Source organism: Podarcis liolepis (assembly GCF_965112155.1).
Source record: "Podarcis liolepis genome assembly, chromosome: 14".
NCBI lineage: Eukaryota > Metazoa > Chordata > Lepidosauria > Squamata > Lacertidae > Podarcis > Podarcis liolepis.
The window spans coordinates 3,210,429-3,225,423 of NC_139569.1; the positions used below are offsets into that span (position 1 = coordinate 3,210,429).

At 46.5% G+C, this 14,995-nt stretch overlaps 1 protein-coding gene and 1 long non-coding RNA gene across 10 annotated transcripts in view; one reads left to right on the forward strand and one right to left on the reverse strand.

Moving 5' to 3' along the window:
* Positions 1 to 14,744, forward strand: part of LOC310693142 — a 54,108-nt gene extending 39,364 nt beyond the window's left edge. Inside the window, exons 2-3 of one of the 2 annotated variants that reach the window (XR_014519005.1) lie at positions 13,743 to 13,793; positions 14,570 to 14,744. This is a non-coding gene — a long non-coding RNA (uncharacterized lncRNA). The remainder of the gene's footprint in view (positions 1 to 13,742; positions 13,794 to 14,569) is intronic. The other variant, XR_014519004.1, reaches the window with a different exon arrangement.
* The window catches only part of SDK1 (sidekick cell adhesion molecule 1), a 596,711-nt gene continuing 593,492 nt past the window's right edge, over positions 11,777 to 14,995 (reverse strand). For all 8 annotated transcript variants that reach the window (XM_083474661.1, XM_083474660.1, XM_083474664.1 and 5 more), the window contains one exon: positions 11,777 to 12,432. In XM_083474661.1, the coding sequence (XP_083330787.1) occupies positions 12,160 to 12,432 (273 nt within the window). In that variant the 3' untranslated portion in view covers positions 11,777 to 12,159. The remainder of the gene's footprint in view (positions 12,433 to 14,995) is intronic.

Consider the following 14,995-nt stretch of genomic DNA (forward strand, 5'->3'; position numbering starts at 1 on the left):
AAGGGCTAAGAGGTGTATTTGAAGAGGAGTGAAATAGCCTGGGATTCTTCCCTGTTACTTCTTTATTTTTTGTTCACTCAAGAATGCAGCTGGCAAGACTTTCTGAAACATTCCTAAGAAAGGAAGGAAGGAAGGAAGGAAGGAAGGAAGGAAGGAAGGAGGAAAGAAAGAAAGAAAGAAAGAAAGAAAGAAAGAAAGAAAGAAAGAAAGAAAGAAAGAAAGAAAGAAAGAAAAAATAGAAGCATCCAAAGGCACATACAATTTCCAGTAAAAAAAGCTTCCATTTTTATTGGAAGCAAAATCTGGGAGCTGAGCAGGGGAAGAGGGGAAGGATGGCTTCCATATAAAAGCAAATTTTAACAATAAATTTAACAAAATTTAAGCAAAATTTAACAATAGGTGGTAGAATAAAAACAGGCTGAATTTTCAGGAACTTCTCCATCTTTCCCCAACCCAAAGCTAAAGCAAGGATTTCTTGACTGTGATATTGTTAAGGAAAGATTAATTTTTAAAAGTGGCAAGCTGTATCGGTTTTGTTCTCTAAGCTGACAGCAGGCAGGCATGTTGAAAGTTTAAACTGAGTGTTGAACAATACTGTTTTCTCATTTTTATCTCTTTTTTTCTTTGCTACCTGAAAGTTAGCGCTGCGAGTGGAAAGCTGTTCCCTTGAGAGTTTTGTTGGCGTTACAATATTACTCCTCTCTTAACCCATTTAACACTGTCATCCTATCTTGGGCCGGATGATTTAACTCACGTACCTGTATGATTGCATTTATTAATCCAGAGCAGAGGGAGAAAGGTGTGTCCAAAGGTAGGCATGAAAAATCCCCAAACAGCATCCTCCTCCGGTGCTGCTCTTAAACCTCACACACAGGTACCTCTCTGCTCACTTTCAACCACAGGCCAGAGAATTTGTGTTTGATATCTGAAGGTGAGAGCAGAGGTGGACTTTGGGCGGGGTATAAATAAAAATTATTATTATTATTATCTCTGGGCCCTGACTGTACTTGCCAAGTGCTGGGGTTGCCAGTGTTTGCAGACCAGCTCCCATCACCCCCTGTTTCCACATAAATCACACAAATCTTTCTATTCACCACAACCTCTTCCTCTGCTGCTGTAAACTGAGCAGGCTAAAAGCCCTCGCCTTCAGCTAATGAACTGCCCGGCTGTGCCACCTGTCCAGAGCATGTAAATTGATGCAAATCTGCCCATTTCACACGATTTATCCCACCTTCCTGAAATCAGCCTGAAACAGTTTGAGAGAGGCTGGGAAATAACTGATAGCAGAACTTTCACACATTGCAACATTAGGGCAGCCCAGTTTCCGGAGGGAAGCAATGAGAGAGGCATCAACAGACTATTTCCAGGTAGGTGGGGGAAACCAATCTTGTTAGATCTTAATGTGAGACTTGCCAGAGGTGCCGTATTCAGCATTAACAGAAAGATAATCAGTTTCTTTTCTTCAGGTAAACAAGCCACCTGCCCTTTGGACAAATATTATCCACCCACCGCTGAGGCTTAGGACCAGTTTATATACTCAGCAGAATTAAGCTGTATGCTCTCTCCCCCTCCCCCCAATTTTACCTTTTCAGGCTCTGGGTGCAGACAGATTGCCTGCTTGCCATGGAAGTTTGGGTGCAACTCAGACAGGGGTGTACCTAGAGGTTGGCAAAACCTGCTGGGGGTGCAAAAATCACCCGAGAAATCTATCTCCAATTATCTGTATAAGGTTCTGAGTTTAAATAAGAGCTGGGAGCTGAGTGTTAGGAGAAATGGCAAGTCAATATGAAGGTAGCCTGCTGGAGACTATGAAGTGTACAACATAAATGTGTGTGGCGATGGGATGCTCTGTCACAGTGAGATTGAATGTAGGAGAAGCTCCCCATCCCTCTTTCACTCTGGACCAAAGGTGTGCATTTTTTCACTTTTCATAGAATCATAGAATCATAGAGTTGGAAGAGACCACAAGGGCCATCGAGTCCAACCCCCTGCCAAGCAGGAAACACCATCAGAGCACTCCTGACATATGGTTGTCAAGCCTCTGCTTAAAGACCTCCAAAGTAGGAGACTGCACCACACTCCTTGGCAGCAAATTCCACTGTCGAACAGCTCTTACTGTCAGGAAGTTCTTCCTAATGTTTAGGTGGAATCTTCTTTCTTGTAGTTTGGATCCATTGCTCCGTGTCCGCTTCTCTGGAGCAGCCGAAAACAACCTTTCTCCCTCCTCTATGTGACATCCTTTTATATATTTGAACATGGCTATCATATCACCCCTTAACCTCCTCTTCTCCAGGCTAAACATGCCCAGCTCCCTTAGCCGTTCCTCATAAGGCATCGTTTCCAGGCCTTTGACCATTTTGGTTGCCCTCCTCTGGACACATTCCAGTTTGTCAGTGTCCTTCTGTGGTGCCCAGAACTGGACACAGTACTCCAGGTGAGGTCTGACCAGAGCAGAATACAGTGGCACTATTACTTCCCTTGATCTAGATGCTATACTCCTATTGATGCAGCCCAGAATTGCATTGGCTTTTTTAGCTGCCGCGTCACACTGTTGGCTCATGTCAAGTTTGTGGTCAACCAAGACTCCTAGATCCTTTTCACATGTACTGCTCTCAAGCCAGGTGTGCCCCATCTTGTATTTGTGCCTCTCATTTTTTTTGCCCAAGTGCAATACTTTACATTTCTCCCTGTTAAAATTCATCTTGTTTGTTTTGGCCCAGTTCTCTAATCTGTCAAGGTTGTTTTGAAGTGTGATCCTGTCCTCTGGGGTGTTAGCCACCCCTCCCAGTTTGGTGTCATCTGCAAATTTGATCAGGATGCCCTTGAGTCCATCATCCAAGTCGTTGATAAAGATGTTGAATAAGACCGGGCCCAAGACAGAACCCTGTGGCACCCCACTAGTCACTCTTCTCCAGGATGAAGAGGAACCATTGATGAGCACCCTTTGGGTTCGGTCAGTCAGCCAGTTACAAATCCACTGAGTGGTAGCATAGTCAAGACCGCATTTTCCTCCTTGCCTTGCCCTCACCCTGGATGCTTTGAGTACTTCTGTAAAACGTAGTGATTTATAATGTGGCTATTGTGGCAAAGCGACTTTTTCAGGGTGGAGGTGCCAATACAACTCCTTGCCAAGGACACAAGGGACCCTAGGTATGTCCCTCAACTCAGCTTGCCAAATTGGGGAGGTCTTGCGTGGGTTAAGAAGACAGATAGAGTTAGGGGGCCTCCAGATTCCCAGACTGTCCCCATATCTTTTAACCTCTTGAGCTGACCTTACTGTCTCTTTCGATGGGAAGACTGATATTCTCAGGTTGCATGCTGTTTTACAACTTCCTGCTCCCCTCACACGACTCTCTCAGACCCCAAGATGAGAGGCCACGCTGGAACTCAAAAAAGGATATTGCAAAGTTGAGAAAGGGCAGCCAGAATGGATGGAGCAGCTCACCTATGCAGAAAGGTTGCCACGTTTGGAACTTTATAGTTTAGAGAGAAGGCAGGTTTATGGCGTGGAGGAAATGGGTAGGGAAAAGTTGTCCTCCCTCTCTCATTAACACTAGAACTCCAGGATATCCAACGAATCTGAATGTTGGACGATTCAGGACAGACAGAAGAAAGTCCTTTTTCAATGCAACATATAGTTCTCCCATAGGAGGCTGTGATGGCCACCAACATAGATAGCTTTAAAAGAGGCTTGGAAAAAGTCATGGGGAGCTATTTAGGGCTAGTAGCCACAATAGCACAGGACGCGGGTGGCGCTGTGAGTTAAACCACAGAGCCTAGGACTTGCCGATCAGAAGGTCGGCGGTTCAAATCCCCGCAATGGAGTGAGTTCCCGTTGCTCAGTCCCTGCTCCTGCCAACCGAGCAATTCGAAAGCATGTCTAAGTGCAAGTAGATAAATAGGTACTGCTCCGGTGGGAAGATAAACAGTGTTTCCGTGTGCTGCTCTGGTTCACCAGAAGAGGCTTAGTCATGCTGGCCACATGACCTGGAAGCTGTATGCCGGCTCCCTCGGCCAATAAAGCGAGATGAGCGCCCAAACCCCAGAGTCGGCCACGACTGGACCTGATGGTCAGGGGTCCCTTTACCTTTTACTAGCCACAATGGCTATGGTCTGCCTCTATGGTCTCAGGCAGAAATGCTTCTGAACACCAGCTGCTGGGAACTACAGAACGTGAGAGTGCTCTTGTGCTTGGCTTCTGCTTCCAGGTTTCTCACAGGGATATGGTTGTGAGAGCACTGTGAGATACTTGACTCGTTTGGCTTGATCCAGCAGACACTTCTTATGTTCTGAATAGGCAGCAAGGATTCTGGCGATGCTGCCGGCAGGTGAATGACTGAAAGCCAAGCAGCGCCCTCTGCTGCCTTGTCCTCCATCCTGCACCCAAGGCCCAGGGCTTTGCTGCTTGGCAACGCGGCAGAGGCATCAGATTAACAGACATCTCCCAGTGAAAATGCTCTGCGGTCCATGGGGAGAGTAAATGTGCGGAGCTTGGTGGAAATAGGTGACACGCCAGGAAGGTGAATATCATGGGAGGGCAACAGTTGCACTCATAATAGGATAGCAAACGGTGCTTTTGATATGGTGTGTGGGAGAAAGAGAGAGAGGAAGCTGGTGCTGAAATTGCAGATGCAGATTCTTTAGCTGAATTTGAAGATTATGCTTTAGGATGGAGCTTTGCAGTGGGGCCTGGGCCCTGTCGCTTCCAGATTTCAAGGGGCTCGTCATTCTTCTCTATCTGGTGTGGAAGCTTTTTGGGCTAGAAGCGTGCGCTGGCAGGATGCCCCTTCCAGAGCCATGGCCCTGTTGCTCCAGAATGCAGACAACCTCTCCCTTTTATGAATAGAAAGCAAGTTCCTGTTGGCCAAAGCGACAAGGAACCCATCCCACTGGCAGCCGTCTCTGTGGCTGGCAAAATGATGCTGTTTTTGGCATCCGTCTGTGGAGAAAAGGCAGCCACCCCACCCCCTGCCTTTGGAAGCCTCATAATAAGTTGTTGCAGAAGAGGGACTGTGAGCATCTTCACAGGAGGTGGGTTTCCAGGGCCAGGTGAAACTGACAAGCCCCCTTGTTATTTTCCCTATTGCCAGGAGGTGTGAGGTTGTTAAACCTAATGTCGTTACATTTATAGCACTGAAATCTTCCTTTTCACCTGCTGTTACATTTGCTGCTGCTTTGCCATTTCAGCATGCTTGCTATTAAACTGTTCTTGCATTGCTGGTTCTGAGATTTCTCACTGTCCCCTTTGTTGTAAGTCACCGGGAGCATAATCTGAGGAGAGGTTTTGTGGAAAGGCAGCATATAAATTTACTTGTTTTCATAAAATCTATCTGCCACTTGGTGGTTAAAAAACAACAACAAAGCGGTTTACGAAAAGACCGAAGCACTAAAATCATCAATAAAAAGAGTTAAGAACAAGCATTTAAAACATTCATACAAAACTTGAAATCAGTAAAAAAAAAATTTTTTTTTAACACAGGCTTGTCTAACCAAAGATGTTTTTAGCAGGTGCTGAAAAGAGCACAGTGAAGGCACCTGCCTGATGTCAATAGACAGTGGATTAAATGGTGATAGAGAAGGTGGGGATGAAAAGGAACTGCTGTGCTTGTGGGAATCAGAGCAGTCATGGAGGCATTCAGGCAACTTCCACCTCTGCCTGATTCCTGCTCTGCTGGTTGCCAACTATCTAACCCCTGAGTAGGGAAACTAAGGCCGGGGGCCAGATCCAGCCCAGTCGCCTTCTAAATCTGACCCGTGGACAGTCCGGGAATCAGTGTGTTTTTACATAAGTAGAATGTGTCCTTTTATTTAAAATGCATCTCTGGGTTATTTGTGAGGCATAGGAATTCATTCATTTCCCCCCCAAAATATAGTCCGTTCCCCCACAAGGTCTGAGGAACAGTGGACCGGCCCCTTGCTGAAGAAGTTTGCTGAGCCCTGATTCTAACCTATCTGCTTAGCCTTCCTGAACAAGGTCCGATGGCCTGCTGGGGGAAGCAATGGATGGCCGTAATCTTGGGTGCACCTGCCTTGCACAAACTCCGCCTTGTCCACAGAAGATGCCTGGTGTGAGGACAATCCCTTCCCTCAGGCAGGAGGCGCCCCCCCCCCCATCTCATGCTGTTCAGAGAACTCCCTTCCATTCATGCTATATAGGAACCGAAGCCCCTCTCTTTCCTAACACAAGAACAATACTTGCCTTGTCTTTAGATGGAGCACCTGATCTTTTTTCTCTCATGGGTGAACTGATGCAAAGGAGGCCTCCTCTTGAACAAGCACCAGGTGCCACCATGACTTTGCCTCCAGTGAAGTTATTCAAGGTAAGAAAGCTCTGTTCCCCTTTGCACCTGCTCTCTCCTTGTCTTCTGCTGCTCTTACTGAAGAAAAAACTGGGGAGGGGAGAAAGGAACCCCCAATTAAACCAGCAGTGCTGCTTCTGCTTAGATCTGTATAGACAAGGGTGCCGTGGACCAGCCGAAGTCTGGTATTTGGGCAAGCCTCAGGTCTTTTGAGCCACCTCCTCCTAATTGAGCACATGCGTGGCAGAAACTAGATAGAATTATAGAACTATAAATTTGCAAGGGACTCCATGGGCCATCTCCTCTAATCCCTGCAATGTAGGAATCTCAACTAAAACATCCACGGCAGATGGCCATCCAACCTCTGCTTAAAAACCTCCAAGGAAGGAGAGCCCACAACCGTCTACTGTTGAGCAGCTCATACTGTCAGAAAGTTCTTCCTGTTATTTAGTCAGAATCTCCTTTCTTGTAACTTGAATCCATTGATTCGGGTCCTACCTCTGGAGCAGGAGAAAACAATCCATCTTCCATGTCACACCCCATCAGATATTTGAAGAGGGCTCTCATATCCCCGCTCAGCCTTCTTTTCTCCAGGCTAAACACATCCAACTCTCTCAACCATTCCTCATAAGACTTGGTGCCCAGGTCTTTGATAATTTTGGTTACTCTTCTGTGCACATGTTTCAGCTTCTCGGTAAAGGTAAAGGTAAAGGGACCCCTGACCATTAGGTCCAGTTGTAGCCGACTCTGGGGTTGGGGCACTCACCTCGCTTTATTGGCTGAGGGAGCCAGCGTACAGCTTCCAGGTCATGTGGCCAGCATGACTAAGCCACTTCTGGTGAACCAGAACAGCGTACGTAAATGCCATTTACCTTCCCGCTGGAACGGTACCTATTTATCTACTTGCACTTTGAGGTGCTTTCGAACTGCTTGGTTGGCAGGAGCAGGGACCGAGCAACAGGAACTCACCCCGTCGAGGGGATTCAAACCGCCAACCTTCTGAACAGCAAGTCCTAGGCTCTGTGGTTTCACCCACAGGGCCACCCACGTCCCTCAGCTTCTCAGTAGCCTTCTCAAACTGGGATACCCAGACTGCAGGTGGGGTCTGACCAAGGCAGAGTAGAGTGGTACTATTGCATTGGACACTTTATTTCTGTTGATGCAGCTGAGGATTATATTAGCTCATTTTGCTGCAGCACCACACGGTTGACTCATGTTAACACATGGTGATGTGTTCGCAGCGCATCAACAAGGGTTTCTGACTCCCAGTTAACCACAGCAGCGACAGCCCCCACCCTCTAAATTGGGCTGCTGAAATAAGAGATACCAGGAGTGCTCAGTTCTGGTAACTTGTGGGAGAACCATGTAAGAAGATGTGCTCAGAGGCACCTTCAGTATCAAATCAAGGGAGAGGTAGTACCTGCCTGACTCCCACTCTGAAAGAAGAAACTAAACCTGCTCAGCTCAAGCTGCAAGTGGGCTGCACAATCGTCCCTTGGTTCAATACAAGTTTTTGTTGGGTCCGTTGTTCTCTCCATTGAACGAGCAGGTCAGAGAGGGAAGCTGGTGATTTTATAAGTAGCGGGAAATTTCTTGAGTGTTCTAAAAATGGTGGGAGGGGAAGGCAAATCTGGAAGAGCTGAAAGGCAAAAATAACAGGCTATTTGTGCATCTTGGCCTCTCTAGATGAAAGGTTGCGGAAACATTTTAAAAGGATATGTTCTCAACAAGATTATGATTCCCAAAGCTTTTAGCTATACAGGAAAGCTTTCTTGCTAGACCTAGCAATTTATGGCACATCTATGGTAAATAGCAAAAAAAGGAGGGAGAAAACCCCCAAACCCCCAACCCTCTCATGATTAATCCCATTTTTATAGCTGCTGTGGTGGCTGCATAGGGGAGCCCAGCCTTGTCAAGTCCCTAATACATGATAATGAAGGGAGGGAAGTATAATTTAATTCCTGTGTCTTGAGGATATCCAATTCTGTGCTTTTCAATTGCCCTCCCCTCTCTGGACTCAATTGTAACTGAATAAACACAGCCAATAAAAACACAATTACAGAGATGGATGTGGATTGGGAGAACAGAAATTACTCTGTTAGTGTCAACGAGTCTTATAAGAATCACCCCTGATGTCTCCCATTTGAAAGGCCAATGGATGGGCAAGGAGGGAATGGCTTTCTGGATTTCCTCTTCTTGTTGTAAGTCTCTTTCCATGATAAATTCTTGTTTTGGGGGCTAGGGTGGCTGTCTTAAGTGCATTAAGAGGTGGGGTGGGGGGAAAGAAACCTTCTGATTCCAAACTCCTTTCAGATCTTCTCTGAAAGGAATCATCCTTCAGAAGGCCTAATTTATTTTAACTGAGTCTCATATTGTGTTTTTACACTGTAGTAACCAGCCCTGGGGCTTCACAGTAAAGGGCAGGTGAGACATCGGACAAATAATAATAGGTGAGAAGACAAGTGGAACCTGCAAGAAAAAGTTGCAGTGTGGCGTGTGCCAGCCAGCCATGCCCTCCGGCACAATACTCCATTCTGTTCCCTCTCTGAACTGTCAGGCAGCATTCTTCTGCAACTGAGCACATCCGCTCCTCACTGGGCTATTTTTAGGATTCCCTTTAGGGTTTCCCCCCTCTAGTTCTTTCTCCCCTGAGTCTGCTAACCCCTCCCTCTTCAGTATTGCTGATGGTGTTTCCACTATGGCACTCACACCTGAGTGGAAGAAGACAGAATGAAAGCAGTCGGTTGTTCAGCCTTGCTAACTAAATGGGACTCAGCTGCAGTATACTTCTAACTCTGGAGACAAGGGTCAAAGAACAAGACATGACTTGTCTTCCCAGTGCATAAGGCTGGCTGTACGAAAGAGACAGGTTGGTGCACTAGATGAACGTTGGTCTGATCCATGAAAGGCAATTCTTATTTTTACAGATTGCAGGAAAAGTCAAACACACTGGTCCCATTTAGTAGAAGAGACCCAGCAATGTTCTATCAGCCAGTCAACACCACCAAACACTGCAATTCCTTGGATTTCATGGGGAGATGCACTGCATAATTTCTATTAATATGAACGATTTCTATTAATATATAAAGTCAGCTATATCCAGGTTTGTGTTATACCCCAAAGACACAAAATGGAAGCAAGCATGATCAGTTCAAGCAAGACTCTGGAGACTCGTTGAAGTGCAGAGAACAATCATGGCAACACTCTTGGTTCTTTCCATATTTCACATCATTCCACCTGGCCCCCTTTATTATATGAACACAACCCTGGAAGCTACGAGGAAAGGAGCACCCTCTCTGTAGCACTTTGTACCTGTGACACGGAGGAGTTCCCTGGAAATGTGAACAGTGACCTCAGCTTCAAAGGCCTGGAGGAGGAGGAGCAGGTGGTGTTGCTGGGAATCTAACTCTCAAGTTGACCTAAGCAATTGGACTTGCTGTCAAAGACATGCAGTTGCAATGCATTCAGAGAAAATAAAATGCTGAGGTTCATAATTCAAACGAGGTTTCATGCACAGGCCTTGTGAGGTGAAACTCAAGTTCTGAAACCTAGAAAGGGAAGCAGTAGGGAACGCAAGGCCATTTGCCCATTGACCATTTCAGCTCCGGAAATTTCTATTTTATGCATCATTCCCCCCCCCCTTTTGCTTCAGCAGAAAACAAACCCAAGATCAGCACACAGCGTGACCTTGCTTGTTCTTACAGTGCAATGGACAGGATCAAAGAGGCCTCTCTCTAGGAGGTGCCAAGGGACCCTTCAGGAGGTTCAGTGCGGCAACTTCGCAGTCTGTGTATCTGCGGTGAAAGCAACACACCACCTGCCACTCCGATTTCACTTAAATACAAGTTTGGCTTGATCCAGAGATTTAAAAAGCAGAGGCGGAAGGAGTCCAGATATGCAAACGCAGCTTTGGCATAACCTGCCCTGCCCTGGGAGGACACAAATGGGAATGACTCATGAGACTGGCAGGACAAGCACAACAGAACAGCTTCCCGCCTCCTTAGCTTGGCAACAAAGAGCAAACGAGTTTCAAGGCTGGAGACCCCGAGAGGAGGGCCACAGGCATAGATGAAGGCCAGCTTTTAGGGCCGAGCCCTTGTTCTGGGGGGCCGGGCAGGGACCCAGGGAAGCAGCAATTCTGAAGATGCCGTTTGTGTGCAAGCAGCCCTTTCTGTTCCAGGGCAGTCGCCACCAGCGCCTCCCTTTCAGATATGCAGCAATGAACATAATGTGCCTTGGCATAAACGAGCCAGCGGCTTCCCGTGTGGGTCAAAGACGGGGCAGCCTGCAACAAGGGGAAGAACAAAGCCGCCTTTCGCCTTTCGGGCGGGGCTCTCTTGGCTGCAGAGCACAGAGGCAGCAGTGCAGGGAGGGAATGGGCAGGAGGCAACTGGTAATGCTGTGGTTCCCGAACCCACTGGAGCTTCACTCCTCAAGGACTCGTGGCTGCTTGTCTTGCACGCTCAGCTGAATCATTACAAAAAGGCACCAAAGAAACCCTCACCCAGTAGAGTCTGATGTGTCTTTGTATTTTTTTTAAAAAAAAATCATTAAAAATATACATTTTATAAAAAATCAAATAAATCTGGTGTTAACAACATGTACCCCCCTCTTTTTTTTACAAAGCTGCAGAACAGCATCCCAGCAACTGAGGGAGGGGTCGGTTGGTTTCCTTTATATGGAAAGACGCTTTTTAAAGAAATGACAGAAGTGTTGTCCAACTAGCGCGTTCTCCCCACCGGTCCACAAATGCTGCATTCATTTCACAGACCCTCTTCTTCTTGCTGGCAGTTTTTCCTTTTCTTTCAGATTTACAAAGGACATTGGCACATGCAATCCACAAAGGAGGACCCAGACCCACAATAAGCGCAAAACAGATACCTCGTCAGGCCTTTCCCCCCAGCTGTTTCACCTAACGCAGCCCAGATGTTGTTGGACCACAACTCCCATCTGCCCCAGGCAGAGGGGTGGAAACTGTGGTCCAAAACATCTGGATGGCACCCAGATTTGGGGGGGGGGGAGGCTGACCTGACGCTTTTTTGGTGCTTGTCAGCTGACATGTCTGACAGAAACCCTGGAGAGGGGGATATCTTTAGGAGCACAACAAGCTCAACTGGAACAGAACAGAAACGAAGGCGAGAGAGAAGGTTGATCACAAAACCACCAGGAGTGAACCTCGCAGGCATACAGGAAAGACGTGACATTGAGACTAAGTGATTCGGCTGGTGCTTCTAAGGCAGAAGCAGCAAAGAGTGTCTGTGTGTGTGAGAGAGAAACCATTCTTAAAAGTCCCCCCAGCCTCCTAATTCACCCAGATAACAGGAGAAGGGAAGAGTGTTCAGAAGGCAGGATGGTTTCGGCTTCAAATTACATCACGATGGGGCCACCAAGTTTCCACAAGAACAGAATTCATCTCCTTGGCTGGAGAAAGGAAAGTGGGGGAAAGAGAGGAACACATCGCAAGCTGCCTTCAAAAGCAGCGTTACAAAAGCATTTTTGTTTATTATCAATTAAAAAATCCCCTTAAATCATATTCCAAAGTGGTTAAAACTGCCATCATTTGTGTGTGATGGGGTTTCTTTAAGAAGGAGGAGGAGGGGAAAAGAAAAATCAAAGCAAGTTCATCTAGGTCAGCTCCATGTCTTAAAGAGTTGATTGTCTTGGGAGGGGAAAAATAGAAGAAGACATTCACATGTACATCCATTCTACCCTGATAAGAGAATATTTTTTTTTACCCACAGTTCACTGCACCTGCCACGCATACAGTCATCCGGTTGGGTTGGCGGTTGCCCCAAACTCAGCTGGCGGCTGAGTTGGCGTGGCTGATTTCCCCTCCTTTCCCTTCTCCCCCCCCCAGGTGTCAGACGAAGGAGGAGAAGCCGGTCACTGGAGTCCGTGAGCCTGGCGCAGGCTGTCCTGTCGGGGTGTACACCCCTCCTGAGCTCTGTGTCGTGATGACAGTCTGGAAGTAAGGCTCGGCCTCGCTCGCCACACACTCCTCATACCGGTATGGCGCCGGGTGCTTTGTGGTCTTTGGCTGGCGCTTCCATGAGTTGTAGTACGTGGGGTCGCTCATGTAGTGGTTGACAAAGGAGTGCTTGGGCAACTCGTCCTCGTAGTCCGAGTCCGTCGCCTGCAAGTTTCAAGAGAGAAAAGGTCTGTTAGTGTCAGAGACCAGACTGAGGATTACAGCTCCAAAGAGGAATGGTGGGAACCTCCCCCTCTTCCTGCTCCTGACCAGGATCCTGAAGCTGTCCAGGGACAGTGGAGCAGTATAGATTTAGAGAATTGGTTTGCAGAGGGGCATAGTTTGGAAAACAACAGCTGGGCAGAGCTGAGTGGGGAGCAGCTAGAAGAAGCAGAACAGGGAGAGAGAGAGAGATAACAGACTCCCCTTCACTTGACAGTGTCCAGCCTCTCTCTCCAAAGGCAAGGAGAACTGATCAGGCTGCTACGCAGAAGGCTCAGTGGTTGCGAGATCAGGTTGCAAGAAGGGGGAAGTGAAGAAGATAACTTGTGGGGGGCGGGAGTAGGAGGGAAGCACCTTTATTCAGAGAATGGCTGCATTGTTCTTTTGATATGATCATTAAACACTCTTAAACTGGTAAGGGACTCTAATTGCTTTGTTCTGCTCATGCACGGACAAGGGGGGGTGGGGTGGGAGGAAGCTGTTTCTCCAACGCCTGACAGTTAGTGACGGATGCTATTTTCACCCACTGGTCCATTGAGCAATATATGGTGGGAATGCACACTTGTGCAATTATTTTGGGAAACGGTCTTGTTATGGGACAGGTAATGCAACCTCATCCGAGGCTGGCTATAGTCAATCTGATTATAGGTGACCCTAAGAGATTATTTCTCTTCAACATTTTGCTTCCATGCCCTTCCAATTTGCTTGCCTGGCCCAGATTTATTTTATCATGCCCCATGCAATGACTGCTGGACCCTTTCCTTTATTGGATAAAATTCATCTGCTTCCTTGTTGTTGCTGATGTAGAACATTTTCCCCATGCACAGTTTTTTGTTTTGTTTTTTACTTGAGTACAACACAATTTAAATAAAAATATACTATGCCATACTTTCAAATAAATGAAAAGCCTCCCCTCCATACCAACTCAATCAGGGTTTAGCTTCTCTTGTGCAAAGGATTCTGGCCTGTGGCTTAGATCTGCTGGCTGCCCCCCCTACCCAATTAACAGCCCCCAAACCCACGGGGAGGAGGAAGGTACCTCAACCATCTTCAATTTATGGCAAGGCCAGTTCTGACCCTGGCTCAGGGCGATTGCTATTTATCTGTCGGGAGAAATTCAAAGGTCCAGGGATTTCATTTATTATCTTTAAATGCAACATTCTGTATTTTAGCTGTTTCTTAAAATGCATTTGAGAACCCTAAACCTTGCAGGATACAGTTTGAAATGCATAAAATCAATTCACACTTTGCAGCTGCCCGTATAATGAGAAATTCCATGTCCTGTTTTTCAGCAGTGGATTTAGGTAAGAAGCTGCATGTTATCCATGTGAATTTTCTTTTTTTGGGGGGGGTGAGACACGGGGGGTGGGGGTGTGATTGAATGGAACGAGGTAGGGGAAATCCAGAATGGGCAGAGAGCAGGTATGCAAACTGCACATTAGAAAAGGCACGCTGGCTAATTAGGAAAGGTAATGAAGAAAAGTATTTGACCATCCAAAATACAAAGTCTATTGAAAAAAGCTCCACAATATTTTACATGTGTTAACACAAAATGATGATACTGATAACAATAATCAGTATAGTCAAGAGATTATGAATCTAGTACCTATTTGAGCATAAGCCTTAATCATGGAACTGGTCAAAAATACGAGGCAGGTACTATTTGCCAAAATGACATTGTGGGTGCCAAATGGGGATTTTGCTTAACAGGGATTCCAATGAACATGCCAGCAAATTGCAAGGACAGTCAGTCACATGCACCATTGTCATTTTTTGAGCTGCCTTAACCTGTGGGGGCTTCCCATCTTGGGGATGTACAAATAACTTCAGAAATGAAGGATGTTGACATAAGTAAGCAGTTGTGGCCTTTGAATTGTCCCACGGCATGGTGAATGAATTCTCAATTCCCTCTTGAAATCAGCCTTTAAGATTCCGGGCTCTCCAAAATTAAAAACCACTAGGAGAGGGAGATGGTCTTAAACGCCACCTTATGTTGTCAAGGACAGACTAATGCTCCTAGGGCGAAGATCATACCTAAAAAGCTACCTATCATTAACCCCTGGCCTTTTCTCCTCTTTAGACAGGCTCTCCTCTCTCTACCCTGTTGACCTTCTGATATACGAAGACAACGACTCCGTGGGAACACACATCCTCCCCCAATGTGTCAAAAAGACCTCAGGAAAACCATCACATCCTGCTATGCTCCATCAGAAATAACCTTCCATTATTAGGAGGCATATAAATAAGGAGAATTATTTATGTATGTTATTTTTATATTGCCCAACAACCAGGGCCTCTGGGAGGCTTACAAGGTAATAAGGAATCCAGCCAAGCAGAAACAAAATGAAATGAGAGGGGCCAATTTCCTTCTCCCCTTCCTTCTTTACATAATGTTGCATGCCAGCTCCATCTCTGAGTGGTATTGTTTTACCAGGGTTTGGCTTCCTTGACATGAAGGACAACAGAGACTGTGGTGTCTTTGTGATATACGGTTTATTTACACATA